General features: G+C 45.0%; 1 protein-coding gene across 3 annotated transcripts in view; it reads right to left on the minus strand.

Moving 5' to 3' along the window:
- The window catches only part of Optn (optineurin), a 40,787-nt gene extending 26,267 nt beyond the window's left edge, over positions 1 to 14,520 (minus strand). Inside the window, exons 1-4 of one of the 3 annotated variants that reach the window (XM_087896383.1) lie at positions 14,361 to 14,519; positions 5,194 to 5,244; positions 4,249 to 4,425; positions 3,054 to 3,256 (exon numbers count right to left, since the gene is read on the minus strand). In XM_087896383.1, the coding sequence (XP_087752509.1) occupies positions 3,054 to 3,256; positions 4,249 to 4,425; positions 5,194 to 5,239 (426 nt within the window). In that variant the 5' untranslated portion in view covers positions 5,240 to 5,244; positions 14,361 to 14,519. Of the gene's footprint in view, positions 1 to 3,053; positions 3,257 to 4,248; positions 4,426 to 5,193; positions 5,245 to 14,360 lie in introns of all 3 variants that reach the window. The other 2 variants (XM_087896384.1, XM_087896385.1) reach the window with 2 other exon arrangements.
- Positions 14,521 to 21,567: the final 7,047 nt, after the last annotated feature.

Genomic DNA, 21,567 nt, shown 5'->3' on the forward strand with positions numbered 1-21,567 from the left:
AAAAAAAAAAATCTCAGAAATAAGGACCAAGAGCTGTTAAAACTCAACCTTCTACCTTCACCCCTCCCCACAAACACCCACATCTCCACTCCCTGACCCCCAGGTGCAGTCAGAAACCAGAGCACCAAGAATGTGATCTGGTTCAGGGACGGCAAGATAAGAAAAGGTCTCCAGTTCTCCCTGCGTGCTAACTGCTGGGGATGTTACTCTATGCTGGTGGTGGAAAATGGGAAAACCTGGGAGAAAGAAGACAGAAACTCAAGGACTAAGAAAAAGCTAAATTTCAGCCCATATAGAATCAACAATACATATTAATTATTATTGCATAGATGTGAAACATATGTCACATGGGTTAAGCTCACCCTGATGTAACGACCACATATGACAGCAATGGGAGAACAAGCCTGTTCAGAAGCGGTGCCTTGTTTCTGGGGAGAACAGACTCAGCTGTGTTCCCTGCTCTCCAGAGATGTGGTCCTCAGCAGACTCTCTGCAGGCCCGGCCTAGTTTTTTTGGACACCACACAGTCCGTAGTCTCTTCTATGACCTCCCAGGCCTCCCTGGTTCCCTCCGCAGGAAGCCTCTACAGCTTGCTGTACAAGACACCATGCTTCACCCTCCTTTCCTAACTTGAAATAATTACAGTTTATGGAATTCTTTTTTGTTGTCATTTGTTCATTACTGGGGATTGAACCCAGAATCTTGTGCATGCTAGGCAAGTGCTCTACTACTGAGCTACACCCCAGTCTTAGCATGATTTTTTTGTTTTTGTATATGTGTATGGTATATGCATGTGTACACACGTGTGCAAGTGCACTTGCCCATGCATGTGGGTGTGGGTCAGAGGCTGTGTCAGGATATCTTCCCTAATTTATTCCTCACTTTTATTTATTTTCACCTTATTATCTTGAGAAACTGTGTCTCACTGAACCTGGCCCTCGCAACTGCAGCTAGATTGACTAGCCCCCAACCTCCCCCATCCAGGGTTGGGTTACAAACTCACATCTCCACACCTGTTTTTGCTTTGTTTATATTGTTGTTTATTTAGGACAGAGCCTTGCTATGTAGCCCAGGATGGACTGGAACTCATTATATAGTTCATGCTGTACTCCAGCTCGGGGCAATCCTCCTGAGTGCTGGGATCAGAGATATGTACCAGTTCACTACACATGGCCCTAGATGCTCCATTCTTGGAAGGGTTAAGTATGAGGTTTGGGAGGAATAGACGGCAGTGTCACCCAGATGTCACCTGGGGCCTTGGAGGACCAGCTGGGATCAAGTGTGCTCTGGTTTGCCCTTTGTTAGTATCTCTGACACATGTTCTCAGGGGTGATGGATTTCACAGGACCGTTTTTCTCTTTAACCACGGCAGCCCTGCAGTCGGTGTCCCATATTACAACATGCCACTCCTAAGTCATTTCTCAAAAGCCAACTGTAAAGGGAATCATCATTATGTAAAAGGATATAAAGGCCAAAAGTAAGCATTCCAAGGTACATTTGTAAAGTCTAATTTTATATCAAGGAAAGGAACTAAGAACTAACAATTGGATGCCCTCTGGGCAGAGGTCCACCTACTATTTTTTTTTAAAGATTTATTCATTTATTATATATACAGTGTTCTGCTTGCATGTCAGAAGAGGGCACCAGACCTCATCATAGATGGTTTTTAGCCACCATGTGGTTGCTGGGAATTGAACTCAGGACCTCTGGAAGTGCAGTTAGCGCTCCTAACCTCTGAGCCATCTCTCTAGCCCCCCTGCCTCACCTACCATTTTAATGAATGTGAAACACTGATTTATAACCTGAATATACTTTTAGTTTTTTGTTTTTTTTTTTTTGTTAAGACAGAGAGTCTCATAGGCCTGGAACTCACTATGTAGTCCTGGTTGGCTTTGGGCTCTCCATCCACCTGCCTCAGTCTCTACAGTGCTGGGATTACACTGGAAACTACCATGTCTAGCTCATAATTATCTTTTGACATACTGTATGAGATCTTATAAATTTCTGGTTTGTGATATATGTGTATATATATATGTATGTACACATACATATATATCATATGTATGTATGTATCATGCAGGTATGTGCATGAAGGTGTGAGGGTGAACATGCACATGGAGCCCACTGATTCACCTATGCGGCCAATGAGTTTCAGGCCCCTGGTGCTGAATTTACAGATGCCAGATTTTACATGGGTGCTGGAGATCAGGTCCTCACGTTCACATGGCAGGCATTTACAGACTGAGTCATCTCCTCAGTTCTACCCTTATAAAAATCCCTTCCCAACAAAGATTATAAATGACTCTGCCAGTGTTTCTAGCAAAACCACACTGCTTCCAAGACCATGTAAAACACCAGTCCAGCCTGAACCACACAAAGAGGTTGATCTAACAGTCCAGACCAGGAAGATTCTACTGCTGCTGTGTAGATTTCTCCCAGACAGAAACATTGCTTCCTGCAGGCAAGCTCTTTAAATAGGAAGGTGGACTCTCAGCTTTTATTGAGTTCTCTGGCAGGGAGGGACCTAATAAGATCTGGTCAGTTTCAGGGACTTCCTGAAGCTAGTTTGAGTTGTCCCCTCTGACAGAAGGAAGCTGAGCTGTAAAGACAATGAGAGGAGAGGAATACAAAGAAGACTACTGAGACCAGACCAGCTGTCTGGAAGAAGCAGAAAGCAGCTGAGCTGCCTGGAAGAGGTTCAGACTGCAGTCACTTGGAGAGGACACTCTCCAGCTGGTCGAGCTGCCTGCAGGCTGTGCAGTGTGCTCCAGGTTTCTTAGCTTTTGTGTTGCCCATGCTAGGGTGGGGTTGGTGATGCAGTTGCCTTTGAGTTATTTCTGCACCTGTAAGTAGCCACTCACAGATACTCCTGTAAGTAACCCTAATAAAATTCATTGGTTCACCAAGTTGGGCAGTGGTGGTATCCGTACTTTGGTCTGTCATGGATTCCTGTCTGGAGTAAGTAGATGTGTATATCGTATCTCCCCAGGAAAAGCTTTGTCACACAACTGTACATACTAAGAAAATAAAACCACGGTGGATCACGTACTCACTTCAAACCGCCTTTCTGATTTTTCTCTTAGTTTTCCAAGCTCTTCCTTCAGTTTCTCATTTTCTTGACTCAAGGCCATCAGGTGCTCCTTAGCTTCTTTGCTCTGTGTCTCAAACAACTGGCGTTCTTCCTTCTGCTTCTCTGTCCAGGCTGAAAGCTCCTCAAATCGTCCTTTCATGACCTGATTATTTAGCTTTATGGCTTCTGTTTGGGGTTTAGAGAGAGGGAGTCACCCACCAGGGAATGGATGGAATTTCATGAATCAGCTCTTCCTCTGGCCATTTCAATACTCTGGGCTCTGGATCTAAACATGCCCCAGTGGCCTAGGATGGGTACATCAGCAGGAAAAAGACTACAGCAATGGCAGTAGAGTTTGCTTACAAACTAGAACAACACTGTTGGTTCTTAAAGGTCACAAGAAAGGCCAGGCACAGTGACTCATAACTGTACTCCCAGCATTCAGGAGGTCAGAGGTAGGGCAATGTAGAGTTCAAGGTCAGGTTCAGCTATGTAGCGAGCAGGAGGCCATCCTGGTCTACACAAGACACTCTCAAAACAACAAAATTTCTCAGATAAAATTGATTTGGGGATATAAATTCCTCTTAATGATCAAAAGTCTGGAAGACTCTTTGATTATGATATTTAATTAGCCATGGCTTGAGATATTAGAATATAATCCTCTTTTGAAACAAAGTTTCACTGCGTATATAGCCCAGGCTGTCCTTGAACTTGCTATGTAGCACATGGCAGCTCTGCACTTGGAATCCCCTGTGCCTGTTCTGGAGTCAGGACACAGCCATGCACCATCATGCTTAGTTCGGAATGCTTTCTCCTGACAAGTAATGTTCCCACCTAACTGTAGCTAGAGGTGCCTCTCATTTTCCTTTTAAATGGGCTAAATGTCATTAGACTATTTTCTGAGCTAGTTTGTTTTGTTTTGTACAGTGGTAAGGATCCACCCTAGAGCCTTGCACATGCCGGGCAAGCTCTCTTTTACCGATCTACACTCTCAGCCCCTAAACAGAGTAGTTTTTAGTCTGACCTGTAAAATATGTAAACAGAAAGCCTTGTAGCACTGCTCAGAGTCTTGCTGTGCGGTTTCTAGGGAAACAGGCTGAGAAAGGACCTCACTTACAGCCTTCTTCAGAAGGGACTGTGTCTCCTGCGTGGCGGATCCAGACGACAGGCCTGCTCACCTTTCAGCTGGTGGTTCTCAAGCAGGAGCTCCTTCATTTGCTGCACCAGCTCCTCAGGAGTGAATGTGTCCAGGCTGGGGTGAACCATACTGGGGGGTCCATTTCCTGGGGTCTCACAGGGGCTGTCCCCCTTCTCAGTCAGGCAGCTCAGAGGTTGATGGGACATGGCAACGGGTCCTATGGAAAAGCCACAAGCTCAAAACATAGCTGTTGCCAGTCTGTCACAGGCCTCGGAAAGGCCCGCAAATCTGTTAGTAACGAGTGGTAGTTATTCCCAAGGTTGCTGGCCTTCTCTCCGGGTGCACTGTGAAAACTTTCCCTTTAAACATCAGCGGCACTGCCCACCTTCACGGGACCATGTGTAGAAAGAGGCAGAACTGAATGAGACGGAAACTGTAGAATTGATAACAATTAGGAAAATATCTGTAGCCTTGGTGAAGATCACTACGTAAATCCCCTCAAGTCTTTCAGTTCAAACCTCCTTATTTTGAGTGATTTCTATTGTTTGGGAATTAGACTTCAATAAAGTTATTAAGATCGTCGTTGATATATTTACTGAAAGCTATTAAAATCTCTATATTTTATATTTATTGAAAACTATTAGAGTCTGCATATTTTATATTTATTGAAAGTTATTAAATCTCCATATTTTATCTTTGATAAAAAGGAATGGAAGGTAATGTTTATTTTTGGCAATTCTTAGGCTTAGTATGTGCTGAAACACTCTACTATACCTCTCTCTCTCTCTCTCTCTCTCTCTCTCCCTCTCTCTTTGGTTTTTCAAGTCAGAGTTTCTCTATGTAACAGCTCTGGCTGTCCTGGACCTCCTCACTCTGTAGACCAGGATGGCCTTGAATTCACAGAGATCTGCCTGCTTCTGCCTGCTTCTGTGCTGGAATCTACTCTTGATCATCCAGGTGAGGTTTAACAGGTGTAACAGCTCACCTAAGGTCAGAAGTGGCACATAGCAAGGTTGATGTGAAGATGCCATCTTTACTACAAAAAAAGGCAAAAAAGTAAAGTTTCGTTTTTATTGAGGCTTTGATATGATATTTATCAGTTAATACACACAAAACACTAATGCAGTTTGATGCCTACTACATATCCTGGAAACACTTCTATGTATATGGCTTTATTTCATAGATGTGTCGATGAGAACACACATCTAAGAATAAATGCCAATTCTACTTCCTTATTACCTACCACTCAGGCAAAAGGACATCTTTCCAATGACTGGCTACATACACATTCCAGGCAAAAAAAATCATCTTCATGCTTCATGAAAATGATAGATATTCCCATCATGAACTGACATGGATAGACCATAAGACAATATAAAGTAGATGTAAAATACACACACACACACACACACACACACACACACACACACACACACACACACATGCACGCATGCACACACACACACACAATTGCCCTGTTCTACAAAGGAAAAATGACTGATGTCCAGAGAGATGGTTAAAAAAATATTATTTCAGGCTGGAAAGATGGTTCAGTGGTTAAGAGCACTCACTAACTGCCCTTCCAGAGGACCTGGGTTCAATTCTCAGCACCCACATGGAAGTTCACAACTGTCTGTTAACTCCTCGCACAGTACAGGCAAAACACCAGTGTACATTAAATAAATAAATAAGTCTTTAAAAAATATTATTTCTTGGGCTCAGTATTTAAAAGCACTTGTTCCCCTTTGACTCCCAGCACCCATGCCAGATGGCTCAAACCTGCCTGTAACTCCAGCTCTGGAGAATCTGATGCCCTCTTCTGGTTCACAGACACACGGTATATACTCACACAGACACACGGTATATACTCACACAGACACACGGTATATACTCACACAGACACACGGTATATACTCACACAGACACACGGTATATACTCACACAGACACATGGTATATACTCACACAGACACACGGTATATACTCACACATATATGATAGAGTAGTGAGCCACTGGTGCCACAGAAAGCCCTGGGATGAGATGCAGAGAAGACCAGATGCACAGAATGAGGGGCTCTTGCTATGCCTGTAGGAGGCAGAATCCTGGGCTCTCTTCAGGTTCTCTACAATCAAGAGTCTGGTGCACTGCTTCTAGTCTGAGGACTGTGTTAGGTAAACTGCAGTGCTAGCACTGATGGGGAGAACAGGTTGGCTGTGCTACTTAAAGCATCTGCTAAGAAGAAATGCATCCCATAAAGTACACAAGGGGGATGGCAATTTCACAGAGGGGAAACACTGAGCAAGCATTACTCTCTTGTCTCTGAATGGAAATGGGTTTTACCTAACTGAACTAATTTAAGATGCCTTCCCTGTACTTTTGCTGGGTAAAGCCCATGTTTCTGACTTTCCATAAAATTTATTTTTGCAATGAATGGTGTGGGAGGTCCTTCTGTCTATGTGTTCCTTTCATTGGTTAATGAATAAAGAACTGCCTTGGCCTGTTGATAGGGCAGAACTTAGATAGGTGGGAAAAACTAAATGGCATGCTACAAGAAGGAAAGAGGAAAGAGACACCATGGATCTGCCAGAGACTGATGCTGGGAATTTTACCTGGTAAGCCATTGCCATGTGGCAATTCACAGATTAATGGAGATGGGTTTAATTAATATGTAAGAGTTAGCCAATGAGAAGTTAGAGCTAATGGGCCAAGCAGTGATTTAATTAATACAGTTTCTGTGTGGTTATTTTGGGGCTAAGTTAGCCAGGTGACTGGGATGAACAAGTAGCCTTCTCCTTGCAACAATTGGCACCCAATGTGGGGCAACTGCATCCACATAAAGCCTGAGAGAGCTTGGGAAGTAATTCTAGACAGAAAAGAATAGAGTTAAACAAAGCTTATTGATAGCAGCATTTTCTCAGGTGGGCTCTGTTTGCTAGAGGCAAATGCGTCTCATTTAAGAGAGGCTTCCTGACTCAGCTTTAGCTGTAAAACTTTGCAGCTCTTTCAAGAGGTCCTGCCATGCAACACTTAAATGGTGTTGATGAAAAGCTGACTGCATGCTTTTTAGTTTTCAGAAGCAGCAGGAAAAAAGCTGCGCCATTTCTAAAATGCTGACTTTCTGTGCTGTCCTGTCAGTGCAAACTGACTCTTCTAGGCAGGAGGTCCAGCTACAGAGCATTTGAGTGGTTTGTGAGCAGACTGCTGCAGCTTGCTTGCTGGCAGGGACCTTGAAACGCCATAGAGTTGTGGCAATAAACATGGCTATAGCCGGTACCTCCGCCATGAGGCTGGAATCTCAGACAGCTAAGAAATGGGCTGGACCCAGCTGCCAAAGCCACGGCTTTAATTCTAGCCATATCGCTTATCAAATTAAAGACTCATGTGGTCAGAAAAAGAGAGATATACAGAAAAGAGAGATTAAAAGACAAATAAAACCTCTAAATGGTTTCCAGTATGTTAAGAATATATAGAGGCTTGGGAGAGAAAAAAAAAGATTAAAGTTCTTAAAATAAAAAAGACATTTAACGACTGCAGGAACCAGGCAGGGCAGAAAACTCAGTAAACAATTGAGTGTAATGGTGCACACCTATTCACTGCGTTAGGAGGCTGAGGTAGGAGGATCAGACATTTCAAACCATTGTGGGCTATATGGTGAAAACCTGCCCCTGCAAGTCAATGAAAGGGTCTGAGGAGATGGTCCAGGGGATCAAATGCTCATTGTGCAAACACAAGGACTGGAGTTTGGATCCCCAGAACCTATATAAAGCCAGAAGGGTATAGTGGCTTTCTGTAATGTCAGCATTTGGGAGGAAGAGACTGGACCCTGGGGGCAAGCTGGACAGCTAGACTAGCTGGAATTTGTGAGTTCCAGGTTCAGTGAAAAGGTCCTGCCTCAATAAATAAACTGGAAAGCAATATGTACATACATATTAGGAAAGAAAGAACCAACTAAAATTTTTATTTTTGTACATAATGATGTTGGTGATAACATTTCATAAAAATGGAATTTTCTGGAACAGCAGCAAATTTTCCTGAGGTATTTAAACTCAGGAAATATCTGGCAGGAAATATTTGGCAGGTATATATCTGCCAAACTACAGAAATATTTAACAGGCTTTTGTGTGTGTTGGGAAGTGGGTGCCAGGGAAAGAACCCAGGGTCTCATGGATGCTCCAGTGAGTTATACCTATACCCAACACATTCTTTTAATTTTGTTTTTATCTTTGCCTTTTGAGACGATGTCTTATTTTATAGTTCAGGTTGGCCTGAACTATACTCACTACGTAGAGTAGATTGCCTTTGAGTTTATGGTGATCCTCCTGCCTTCATATATTGAGTGTTGAGATTACAAAGATGAGTCACTATGCCCATCTCAACAGATTTTTAAAAATAAACAGACATCTAGAAGATGTGTCTAGTTCCATCTTACATGTATAAATCAATCTCTCTCTATATATAATATTAATAATTATATATATTATATATAACATATTATATATATATATATATATATATATAATTTTGAGACAGAGGCTAGCAATGTAGCCCAGGATAGCCTCAAACTGGAAAAAGTCCTGTCTTAAATTCCTCACGGCTGGGATAACAGGCATCCCACCACACTTAACACCCAGCAACAAGCTATCTCTTCATGGTTTTATCAGAAGAAAAGGAAAGAAGAGAAGGGGAAGAACAGAGCCAGGAAGGAGAAAGGGGAAGAGGGAGAAGGATGGGGATGGGAAGGAGAGGACTGTTCTGAAGACTGCTGAGCTGGCTCTCCTCCTTGACCTCCACATGCACCCACACTGAGCCTATAGATGCAACCACAGCAGAGCTGGCCTTGGCCCCATCAACACTTCTAACTGGTGCAGGTCGCCCAGAGTTTACAAGGACACTCGAAAAAAAGCAGGGCTGTGCTAGGTGAGACAGCAGAAGAGTCAGTTGTACTGATTCATCAGAGTGTGTGGCCTTGGGAGAGCCACCTGATCTCCACAGGCTATTTACTGACTCCTCAGTGGATAATGCTCCTCATGGGTCTCAGCTCAGCAACTCCAAAAGGTATGCTTAATTTTCTAGAAAGATCACAGTCCCACCTCTACCCTTCAACACAGGCATGCCCAGTATTCCTCGCCCCACATCCCCTGCCAGTCCCACCATTACACTGACCATTCTCACAAGCACACACCTAGTCACGTTTTTGTCAAATGGGGTTAGGAAATCAATTCCATAATTCAAATGTCACAGTGAATAAGAAGCTAGCATATCCTGCAGATGCAAGCATTCAAATCCTACCACCATTTTACTAAAAGCAGCTTGAAGGACAGCAGTGGAACACTCAAAGGACACTCAGGTATCAGTGTGGACTACCACTATACAGAGGTATATGTGAAACACCTACTGGTAGAATGCAGTGAGGGGATACTTAAATCTCAAAAATCGCTGAACATTTTTAGCCCCCCGCCTCTATCTATCTATCATCTGTGCATGTATGACACACACACACAGGGAGGGAGGGAGGGAGGAGAGAGAGCACCCCAGCACATGGGTGAGTACAAGCACCATGCCATCTATGTGGAGGTCAGACGACAGCTTGTTTCTGTCCTTCTGTTCCACCATCTGGGTCCCAAGGGTGGAAATCAGACCACCAAGCTTAGCAGCAAGAACCTTTACTTGTTGAACCAACTCACTAGGGCCTGAATGTCTAAGTCTTTAACTTCCTCTTGAACGACATTCAACCAAACAAACACAGAGCGACATGCATATCTTTTTTTGTATCTTCAGAGATTACAAAAACTGGAAAGAAGTATTTACTGGCAGGTTCCCTCTAACAGGATCCCTCATAGAAATCCAGCTGATCTGGGTTGATCAGTGCCATTTCTGGGCAAAGACATTTAGGAAGAAGGGGGAGGTGGGGCATACCTGTAACCCAGTTCTTGAGAAGCTGAAGCAGGAGGAAAGCTATGAGTCTGAGGATAACCTGGGATACACAGTGAGTTCCAGACTAGTGTAGTCTACAGTATGAGACCAAAACAGAAAGAAAGAAAAAGATTTACCACAAGACAAACCAAAAAATGTTAGACATGCATGATGGTGCAAGTTTATACTCCCATCACCAGGGAAGCTGAGGCAAGAGGGTTGTTAGAAGTTCTGGGTCAGCCTAGGCTACACAGCAAGCCCAGCTTCCTGTGGGAGGATAGAGTTAGGAGAACAGGATTTGTCAAGATTTCACTAACAAGAAAGTCTGGGAATGAGCAAGGTAGAAAGTCAGAAGCGAAGCCCCAGCTTTATTCCCTCGATGTGCTCCTCGAGTCCCTAGTCAGGTGCATTCTTATTCTTTATTCTGAGGTCAAGGAATTATAATAATGACCTGACCCTGAGACATGGGCATAAATCTCATTTCTGAGTTGGCCTTAGAGATAATCTACTCTGACTTCTTATTCAATACAAGAATGTCTGTGTGGTTTCCATGGTGCATGGCTGCACAGAGCTGGCTGAGAACACACGAGCCACGCCCACCACCCCTGCTGCCCCCAGCAGGCAATGTCTCTTCCATTACAGATGGCTCTGACAGCCAGAAGGCCATGTGCCCAGTTATCTGCCTTATGCCAACTTCGACTCACTGGACACTGGATGCAAAACAAGCCCAGTCCCTTTCCCTGGAGGAGATGAGCCTTCAGATCTACGGACGAAGTATTAACTGGTTCAATACCTCCATGGGTAAATGAAGCCTTTGTGTGTGGATGTGTAGGCGTGTGTTCATATGTGGTATGTGCATGTGAATGCAGGCGCCATAGGTACTGGGTTCCTCAGAGCTGGGGGCGTCTGAAGTGGATACTGGGAATAGGACTCAGGTTCTCTGGAATGGCAGAAAGTGTTCTTACTGCTGAGCCACCTCTGCAGCCTGGTAAATTAGCTTTAAACAATGAAGACCTATTTCCTGAAGAAAGTCAATAGTTTCCATTCACAAAAGGGAATGAAGGGGGCTAGCAAGATGGCTTGGCAGGTAAAGGCACTTGTTGTTGTCAAGCCTGATCACTCCAGTTTGATCCCCAGGATCCACACATCAGAAGGAAAAAGTGACTTTTACAAGTTATCCTGAGTCCTTCTCACGTATGTCACGGCAAGTGTGTACTCATGCCCATACGGACAGAATAAATAGAAAAAGGTACTTATCTTTGTGGAAAAGAAAGGTGGGACACACACATCTTATTTCTGGAGTAAAAAAGTCTTGCTGTTGCTTGCTAGGAATGCTCCTAGTAAGGCTATTCCATGACTTAGGGATACACAGAAAACAGAAACAGACTTAACTCACTTCTGAAGGCAGGGACACGGCAGTAGGCTCCCTTCTTTCCACTCCCCTCCTCTCAAAACTAAAGGGGTCGTCAAGTCCCGTCACTTATACCTCCAAAATGCTTCCAAACCCCTCATGTCTCCAACCCTAAACGCTTAGGCTTGGACTTTAATTTTGTCTGTGAATGGCCATGTTCAACTTCCGCCTGTTTTGTCTGTTGCTGTGTCCCCAGTACTGTGGTGCACACAAGAAAAAAATTATCAGGTTTTAGATGAGTGGACTTCAATAGCATTCTTCTCTTTTCATTTCAGTCCTGCTGCAATTGAAGTTCATGAGAGTTTTTCTTTTTTATTTATTTCCAGGCTTAATTTTCCATATGCATCAATGCCACCTCCTGTCACCAAGCCACAAACACCACATTAAAGGGCTCATGGCTCCATGCATTCTTGGCCTCTATGTCCTTGCCTCTGTGGTGTCCTCTGCCTGGGAAATGTCTGGTTTCCATTTGCTCTGGCACACATCCACGGGGCAGTTTCAATGTCCAACATTTGACATTTTGTGGAGAAGCAGCTCTTCTGAGCATCTAAGAGTCATTTGTATTTCCAGCTCCTTAGTCCCCCCCCCCCACCAACTCTACTGCCATTTTTAGACTATTTACTTTCTCTCCCTCTTTTTCTCACTAGAGACTGGCACACAGCAGCCTCTGTGTGTGTGTTGAAACAAGATGAAAACACAGCCTAGTGAGGGCTATTCAAGTCCAACACTTGTAAAGTGCTTTCTACTGTGCGAGCACAAGCCCCACATGTTAGGACAGTTATGTACATGTTAGCACATGTTAGGACTGTAATGTACATGTTAGCACATGTTGGTACTGTTATGAGTTTCCTGCGGCTCTAGGGTGCTCGTATCCAGATTCTTGAAGTCAACTTTTCAAACTCATTTTTAAAGTCAGAACTGTTTTTCTCTACCACCACAAGGGATGAGGAGATTATTATACAACGTACATTCTAGTAACTTGTTATCACACACATGCCGAAGCAGAATCAAGGAAAGCCTTAATAAATTCAACCTAAAGGATTTGGGGAGGGTGGTGGTGCATTCCTTTGATCTCAGCACTTGAGAGGGAAAGACAAAGCAGATCCCCGAGTTCAAGGCCAGCTTGGTCTACAGAGCGAGGTTCAGGCCAGTCAGGTAGACATAGGGAGACCCTGTCTCAAAACCAAACCAAAACAAAAGATTTTAAGGTTCAGAAAGATGGTTCAGTGGGTAAAGGCATGTTCTGCCAAGGCTGACAACTGAAATTGGATCCATGGATCTCTCATAGACTGTCCCCTGGTGTCCACTTGAACACCATGGCAAGCACATGCATACATACATGCATGAACATACATGCACACAAACATGCACACATAGATGATTAATAAATATAATACAATTTAAAAATTTAATTTCTATTGCTTTTGGATTTTGATTTTCCAGGAAATCCAAAAACTCATTAACATGCTAAATCTCTATAATAAAAAAAAAATCAGGAAAACTGATTTGGGGACCAGTAGGTATATTTCATGGCCAGAACAACTATGTGCTACTTAAACGAGGGTGTTCAGGGGGAAGATATAACTAATTCCTTTCAAGTTTATTTCATTAAGTCTCACAAAATATAGATTCTGCCCCTTTCTCCCTTCTTCCTTCCTTCTCTTCTCTCTCCCTCCCTCCCTGCCCCCCCCCACGCTATGTAATTTACAGGACCATTGTAAAAACTAGTTACTTTGACGGTGTTGCACTCAAAACAAAGTACTGCTCAAACTGGCTCAGTGTAAACAGATCAAACATGCACAGTTCACTTGTCCAATCAAATCCAAGGCAATCTCTGGCAGTGGCCTCTGCTCTGTCCAGCTCTACCCTATTATCAACCCTACAGCAACGGGACTCCTCCTCTCCCGAGGCCAAAAGAGTGAGGCTGCTTCGGGTAAAAGGGCAGCTTTGGAGATAGTTGTGAAAGCGCCAAATGGCCCCACGCTGCCTTACGTTCTCGTCTTGAGGCTCTCCCTGAGGTTTTCCATCTCAATGTTAAACACCTCTGGCGTACATTCCTCCTTACAGGAGTCCTGATAGTGGAGGCCACGTCAGGGACTGAGTTTCGTTTTCCTCTGAGGCTTGTTTATTGCCTCCAATTTAAACATTGACCGTGATCCAAAACAATTAGTCTACAGTTCTCAGCTCCATTAAATTCATTCTCATATATTCTCTCCCCACCTTCCCTCCCCTCACACATACAAACATACTTTGAGTTTATACATGAGTATATACATGCACGGATATAGCGCACTCTCCCAGACAGACACAACAGTTTATGTACTCTTCTGTAAGCTGCCACTTTGGCAAGGGGTCTCGATTCTTTACTGTTTCTGGGCCACATCATTCAGAATGCCTTTATTCCTTGCGACAGTACCTTTAACCACTTCCTTCTTAGAATGAACCGACTCCTTGCTTAATCGCTATCAACACGGGACGTCACCTTCAAACCACCTTAGTGACCTGAACTGGAAGTCACCTGCGGCCATTCAAGTCTGTGTTTTACCACCCTGGGGAATGGGGGGGAGGGTCCTTTGGGGCGGCCGCCACCCCCATCCCCCAACTCATATCCCTGCTGCCCTTTCACACCAGGTCAGGATCGGCCTGGGCCTTGGAAGCCTTCCCAGGGAAGCCATCCTACAAGAGGACCGCCCCAGCTTCGTCACCCTCCCCGCGGCAAGCTCCCGGAGACGGCTACAGCGAGAGCCGCTGCCAGGATGGATTGGAGCCCGCCGTGGAGAGTCGCTGCTCTCGGCCAGCGCCCGCCACCTCCGGCCCGGCTCACCGACCTCCGGGATTCGCTCCTCTCAGGTCACTGCTTCGTTGGCATCTTGTCCCAGTACCAGAGCTCTGGAGGCCGACGCCCGCCAAGGACCGGCCGGGGGACGGCGACCGGGCAGCCGGACGGTGACGCGCGCCCTCGCGACCCGCCGGGCGCCGCTCAGCTGACCGCAGCGCCTGCTCCCGCCCGAGCCGGGGAATTTCCCAGACCACGCCCACTCCGACACGCCCCTGGAAAACCACGCCCAACGCCCCGCCTCGGCTTCTCTTCCTGAGCCCCGCGATCTACCTCCGCGATCTGGCGCGAGTGAATTGGGAGGAAGCCGAAGTGTCAGACACCTGGCGTTAACTACAATAAACTATTAATCAGACCAAATGGATCGAGCCAGGCTTCCCTGTGTCTATAGAGAAAGATCAAACCACATGGGGTCTCAGGTATCCTCGCTGCAAGGCTTTCATCTTTCCATCTCTCAGCTTCTCTGCCCACTTCCACCTGAGTGTTTGTTTAAACCTTACAATTAGGCAGCACACCCTCCCACTGATCCCCTATCTTCTTTTGGAGGCTTTAATTAAAAACCAAAACAGAAAATGAATAAATAAGGAAGGAAGGAAAAAGAAAAAAGAAAAGAAGAAAGAAAGAAAAGGAAAAATAGAAAGTTTGTAAAATGCTCTTGAGCTCTTTTTTGCCCAGATCCGTTAACACTGGCTGCGTCAGATGATCAGAGAGGTGAGATTGAAGAGTTGTTTTGGATGACATTCAGGAAGCAGTCTTACTGCGATGGTGCTATACCATACTGAGGATGCCTCTGCAAAGACTGGAGAATTAAAAAGCTAAAAAACAATAGAGAGCTGCCCTGGTTTGTATTCCTAGTCCCGAGAAGGCATCAGTAAGGTGTCATTGCAAGATCCAGATGGCATTTGCTCAGAGGGTAAGCTCCTGACAGAGTGTTGCCTTGACAACCAGAACCCCAGCGAAAGGTAAGTAGGTAGAAACTGGGGCAGGATCTCCCGTGTGGCTAGCGTGAGATCAGGTTTTGTGCTCAAGGTCAAAGGAATGTCACAACCAGGGAAGAATTTCCTTTACTGACGAAGGAGCAAAGGAGTGTCCCTAGCGACAAGGAACAGGTGGTTGTGATTGCAGCTGCACCTGCTCACAGCTTGGGAGGAAAAGTAGGGATCCTCATCAACACAAGGAAGAGACAGCCCAATGCCTGCCCGGTCTATTGCACAGATCAGATCACCAACTGTCCTTTCCAAGACCTGGCTCCAAATTAACCCTACAGTCAGGCGGAGAAGGCCGGAGAAGTTGTGTCAGGGGGCACCTGTTATTTTTCTGATGCTCTCTACAATCCACACAGAAGACTTCTGTGACCCTCGGTCATGTCTCTCCACCACCAACCAATAATATCTTCGAGGAGGTATCAGCTGCGTGTCCTTTCATTCTCTGAGTTCTGACACCATCTTCCTGCGTGTGGTGGTAGATCCCGTAGGTGAGATGACACCCTACAGATCGGCTCTGTCTTCCAGGGCCAAGTGGAAGCCCCAGGTTGTTTTACCTGAGTTTCTGTTCCACTGACCTGCTGTAAATTGGGATTTGCTGGTTTTCCTCGTTGGGTGCTAGTCACATCCTGGGGTAGCTGGTCTCTTTGCTCCTGTCTGGTGTTTGTGGTATGGAAATGTCTGGTGTCTCTTACACCTGCTTAAGGTATTGGCGAAACAGAGGACAAAGTTAAGTTTAGGGAAAAAAAAATCTAGGACCAGGAAATTGAGAGGGGTGTATCTGACTTGTTTAAGCCTTCAATTTGGTTCCCTGGAACTCACAAGATAAGCAGTCGCGTATTTGTGTCAGAATGGCTGTAACAGATGTACTCGCCTTCACACCTTTACACACCTTAATAACTTGTATTTGTGTTTTACTGAAATTTACACACCTTAATAACTTGCATTTGTGTTTTACTGAAATTTACACACCTTAATAACTTGCATTTGTGTTTTACTGAAATTTGTTTGGTGAGGCTGTCCTTTTAAACGACAAAACCTCTCAGCTGTCAAACTGCATCAGAGATCTTTGAGAAGGATAACATTTTACTTGAGTTATTGGTTAAAAAACAATGGGGAACTTACTTGGTTGGCACCTAGAGCTACTCCTCGGGGTCCTCCATGGTCGCTGAGGGTCGTATTTGCCTTTTGCTGTTTAGCACCGGGCCTGCCAGGCTCCAGAAGATCCTGTGGGCTAAGAAATCTGTAGGAAGACAAGCCTACCTTGACCTGAACAGCTAGGCTGTCGATTTCGGTGATTCAGTCTACTGTCTGGATATCTTCAGTTTGGATGAAAGACAGTTTTGTCCAGTGATGAACACTTGGCAGTTGAAGCGAATTGTGGATGGATGTTGTTCTGTGCTCGTTTGTCTTCTGTCTTCTTGGGAAGAAGTAGGGGTCTCCTGCTAGGAGCCAACCTGTCTCTTTTTGTTATAAAAAGTCTTTTTTAAAAAAAATAATTAAGCATTTAAGCGCCATATTCCCTAGATCTCCGAGCAGTTGAGGGCTGTTTACCGGGTATAGATGAGTTATAACTACAGTATAGAATCTGCCTAGAGGGCTGAGTCTGATCTTGACTGTACGGGTAACAGGTAAAGTAGGGTTGGATTAAGAAACAAAAAGTACAAACCAATTTAAAACATGAGACTTATTGCTTTGTAGTCTGAAATGAGATATAATGAACAGAGAACTATAACATTTAACAGTAAAAATAGGTGTATTTAAGTTACATGTATACACATACACACACATACACACAATAAACAGGAATTGAGCAAAGTGAATGCTCTTGGTGGACCCTACCAAAGGCATGCCACTGTGTAAAACACACATGTAAACAGAGTTAACACCAGGAAATCAGGCAGGGGATTCCTCAGTAAAGATGGTGGGACTTGGTCACCGACCTGAAGTCACCTGACGTCAGTTAAGATGGAGGTGAAGTCACCTGACCTCAGTTAAGATGTTGGTAAGGTCACCTGTTCTCAGACAAAATGGCAGTGGCCACATGTATGGAAGACACACTTAGAGGCGTGATTTGCCCTGTTGCCACCGCAGCGGGGAACAAAAGGCTGGAACTGAAGCAGCTGCCTCGTGGATCAGACCAATCTTGTTGGTAGCGGTGGCAGGGACAGTCTGAGGAAAAGTGGAGCCGGTGGGACACTGGCGGAGCATAGTTTGAGTTTATACCATAGCTGAAAACATGAAAACCTGCAAAACCACCACAGGACCTGTAGAAGAGCGTCCTCTCTCTACCGGCGGGGTGTTAAAACCTGACTGGCTCCGGTATGGGAAACTCAGAAACCAGCGGAGCTAGAGGTCTCTCTGAGCGGTCTCTCACAGTGGGGACCACTTATGAGTGGTCCTAAAGAAAAGAAAGGAGAAAGAAAAATTCAGGGGACCCTGGGTTCCCAGTCGAATGCACCACACAGTGTGTGCAATGCTAGTGTGGGAGGACTAACCCTGGTTCGTCTGGTCATGTTTTTTAGCTATGGAAAGCAACCAGATATGAATGTGAGCCAAGGGCTCAACCGTAGCCATGAAGGCTGCAGTTGGCTGACTGGAAGGGAAAACCTCACCGCTGAAGCTGCTGGTGTGTGCAGAGGTCAGCGTTCAGGCAGATACAATGTAGAGTTGTTATAAAGAAACCTGGTTCCTAAGCCCAGGGTTCCACGTGTCCTTAGCTGGCCCGCCCGTGGGCGGGCGTGGGCGGGCGAGCGGAAGGGAATGTGGAGAGCTTGGTTGAGTCACAAGCACCAATATTATGGTAAAAATAAAATGCTGCAGGTCCCCAAGTGTCAGCAGTGGGCATCTGGTCCCAAGACCATGGTGAGCCATGAAGGCAGCCAGTCCCAGGCAGGGAGACCCTGAGTGGCCCACTGGCCACGAGGGGCCAGTGGGTCCTAGGCAGGGGGCTGCTTAGTGGGTGAGAGATTGAGACGGATAGGCATGCCATGCAGAGTGAGGTTGGATATTTATTTAGTGGGTATTTATTTAGTGGGATATTTATTTAGAAGGGAAGGGGAGAGGGAGGGAGGGAGAAGGGGGAAAAGGAGGGAGAGAGAGAGAGAGAGAGGGAGGGAGAGAGAGAGAGAGAAGGGGGAGAGGAGAGGAGCCACATCAGCAGCTTTCTCTTTGGGAGAGATGGAAAAGGAAGGAGGGCTCAGACTGGAAGCAGAAGGAAGATCAGCCTGCCTCAATGGTGGGGGGGGGGAGAAGGAGTAGGCGGGGCTTGTCTCTTAAAGGGACAGGACAGACCATTACACTCACAGACACACTCCTAACTAAGTGATCTCCATGATGTTTATCTTTTTGTGTATCATTCTTGGGCAGTTATCCAAGATGACCACAGTGCCACACCCTGGCCCAGAAGTTATCTCCTCTTCAGACCCAGCTTGGTTCCACAAGTGATAGCTAGGACTTTGGATCACGTCGTAGAACCAGATCCGAGAGTAATAAACTACACTACACACCCTGACCAGGACTATTTAATTACATAAACTATTTTTTTCCAATGTCTCACGTCATAGTTTTGGACGGCTTGGAACGCACTAGTAAGTTCGATGATCTGGAACTTGTAGCAATCCTCCTGTGTCAGCCTTCCAGATGCTTACTTAGCTTGTTACTTTCCCAGCATGTTGGGGCTGCTGGAACTGGGGTGGTGGTGGCTGCGGCTGCTTCTGTTTTGGTTCCCTCCTCTCCTCCTTTTCCTCCTTCCCCTCCACCCTTCTTTTTCTTCTTCTTCAGCAGGGTCTCATTATACTGCCCTGACTGGCTAACTTGCTATGTAGACTAGGTTGGCCTAGAACTCACAGAGACCTGCTTGCCTCTTCTACCCTCCTACTCCTAGTGCTGAGATTAAAGGCATTTGACACCTTGCCCTCCTTTGCGTTAGTTAATTGTGTGAGCTGCTTCAGAACCTCTGGAGGTGCAATGTCCTATAAACTACATACATATCACCCTTTTACAGTCCCCCAAATTCACAGTCCTGAAACTACCTACTACCTCAGGATGGTTACGAGTGCTTGGAGCAAGTCACACTTTACTTGTTAAAAATTGCAGGTCACCATTTTTCTGGACTAAACTCCTGAACTAGGCCCTAACACATCAGGCTAAAAATAAAACGGAGTCATGCATAGTCTTTATTACTTTTCTATTGCTGTAATAAAACCAAGTGCCTAAGACCATACCATCTGTTCCAACTCCATATTGTATTTGCTTAGACAAACCCTTTACCCTCCCCTGAACAGTAGTCAGCTCTGCCTTGGCAACACATTTGGGATTTCCACGGCCTTGACCATGGTCCAGATGCATTAACCAAAATAACTAAAGTAAACTAAAACAACCAAAGATTATTTAAATCAAATGTAATTGTCCCGCTGTGTCTGAAGTAATCTCTATCCTCTGCCAGCAATGGACATTTAAGGTTACTCTGATCCTTATCCAATTTTGATGTAAATTATGATCTTTGTGGTTTTTACCTTTAAAAATGCTTTCCTCCTCAGCTTGGGCACCAAGAGACTTTTTAGAGGCAGGAGCTGCTCTTGGTCTGGCCATTAGTAAGGTTGAAACATTTCATTGGCTTAATCGGCATGGTTGTCAATAACTATATCATACGGGTCATTTCAAAAGAAAAACATGGCTAAGACAATTTATAGAAGAAAGAAGGTGTAAGAGTCCATCATTGTGGAAAGCGTGTCAGGAACAGCATTGTGTTAGCTGAAGCAGAAGCAGAGTGCACACGTCTCAATACACAAGTCCTCAAAGCCTCCCCCAGTGACGTACTTCCTCTAGCATGGTCACTCGACCTAAGCCTCCCCATCAGCCACCAACTGGGAATCAAGTATTCGAATGCATGAGAATGTGGGGGATTTTCACTCAAACCACAGTCATGCTCAGGTTCCATTCAGCTTGCTTAAACTTGTGTGTAACATGCATAAAACACGTAGAGCAATGCCTGGCCCTTAGTATCAGCCTAGGGAATAGGGAGGAAGGTCCCTACTCCCTTTTACCCTTCTGCCTTCCTACTTTTCTTCTTGCTAAGATGTTTACTGCTAAATGATCTTTCTTTGGAGACTCAGAACTCAGAACCTCTGACGGCCTCAGTAATGCCCCTCCTTAGTCATTGGCTTGGTAAATCTCTGTGAGGTATAAATTAAAGCATTATGTTTATGAAAATGCTGGAACCCGTCCCAGGAGGTTAAAGTCCATCACAGTGTTTTGGCCAGAGAAGAAAGGAGATAAGCAGCCCTGCTGCAAGGCAGAGTCTCTGTTCAGCCTCTACCTTTCCCATTCCCATTCTACTCCTCTCTCTCTTTCTCTCTCTCTCTCTCTCTCTCTCTCTCTCTCTCTCTCTCTCAAAACCTTTTGTAGCCCTGAGTCCTTCAGCAGAGGCTTTGTGACAAGAGTTCCCCTTTCTTCTCTGCCAAATCAGCTTTTTGAATTTCAAATGAAACGAAACAAAAAGCCAATGTTTCTAAGTTAATTGGCCCAAGATAGGGGTGATCAAGCCAGCTTGGCCGGTAACATCATAATGACAGAGCCAGTTTTAGTTAGTCATCATCAACCTCCTGTCTCTTCCTTTGTCTCCAAAATGTTGGCTTTGCAAACATGTGTGACCAGGCTCAGCTAAATAATTCTGCTTTAAAGGAAATAGAATCATTTGTTCTGAGATAAATATGACTGGAAATACAGGTTTGGATAACAGGTTAGTCTGAATAACACTTCACAGTACAAAATGTTGTACAGACTTGTTGTTACACTAGGGTTAAAGGCCAGGGTTCTATTGAGGTTCTTGAAGGAAAGCTATTTCCTCCTAGGTGAAAGAATGAAATCTACCTTTGGTTGGAGATGGTTTTGTCTCCTCCATTAAGTGTTACTCTAGACAATCACCTAGTCAAGTGTGCTGACTAGTTTTATGTCAACTTGACACAAACTAGAGTCACTGGAGAGAAATGAGCCTCAACTGAGAAAATGTCTTTGTAAGATCCAGCTCAACACATTTTTTTTTTTTAAATTAGTGATTGATAGGAGGGCCCAGTCATTGTGCGTGGTGCCATCCCTGGGCTGACAGTCCTGGGTTCTATAAGAAAGCAGACTGGTCAAGTCATGAGGAGCAAGCCAGTAAGCAGCACTCCTCCATGGCCTCTGTATCAGCTCCTGCCTACAGGTTCCTGCCCT

This window comes from Myodes glareolus, chromosome 14 (assembly GCF_982192425.1).
Source record: "Myodes glareolus chromosome 14, mMyoGla1.1, whole genome shotgun sequence".
Taxonomy (NCBI): domain Eukaryota; kingdom Metazoa; phylum Chordata; class Mammalia; order Rodentia; family Cricetidae; genus Myodes; species Myodes glareolus.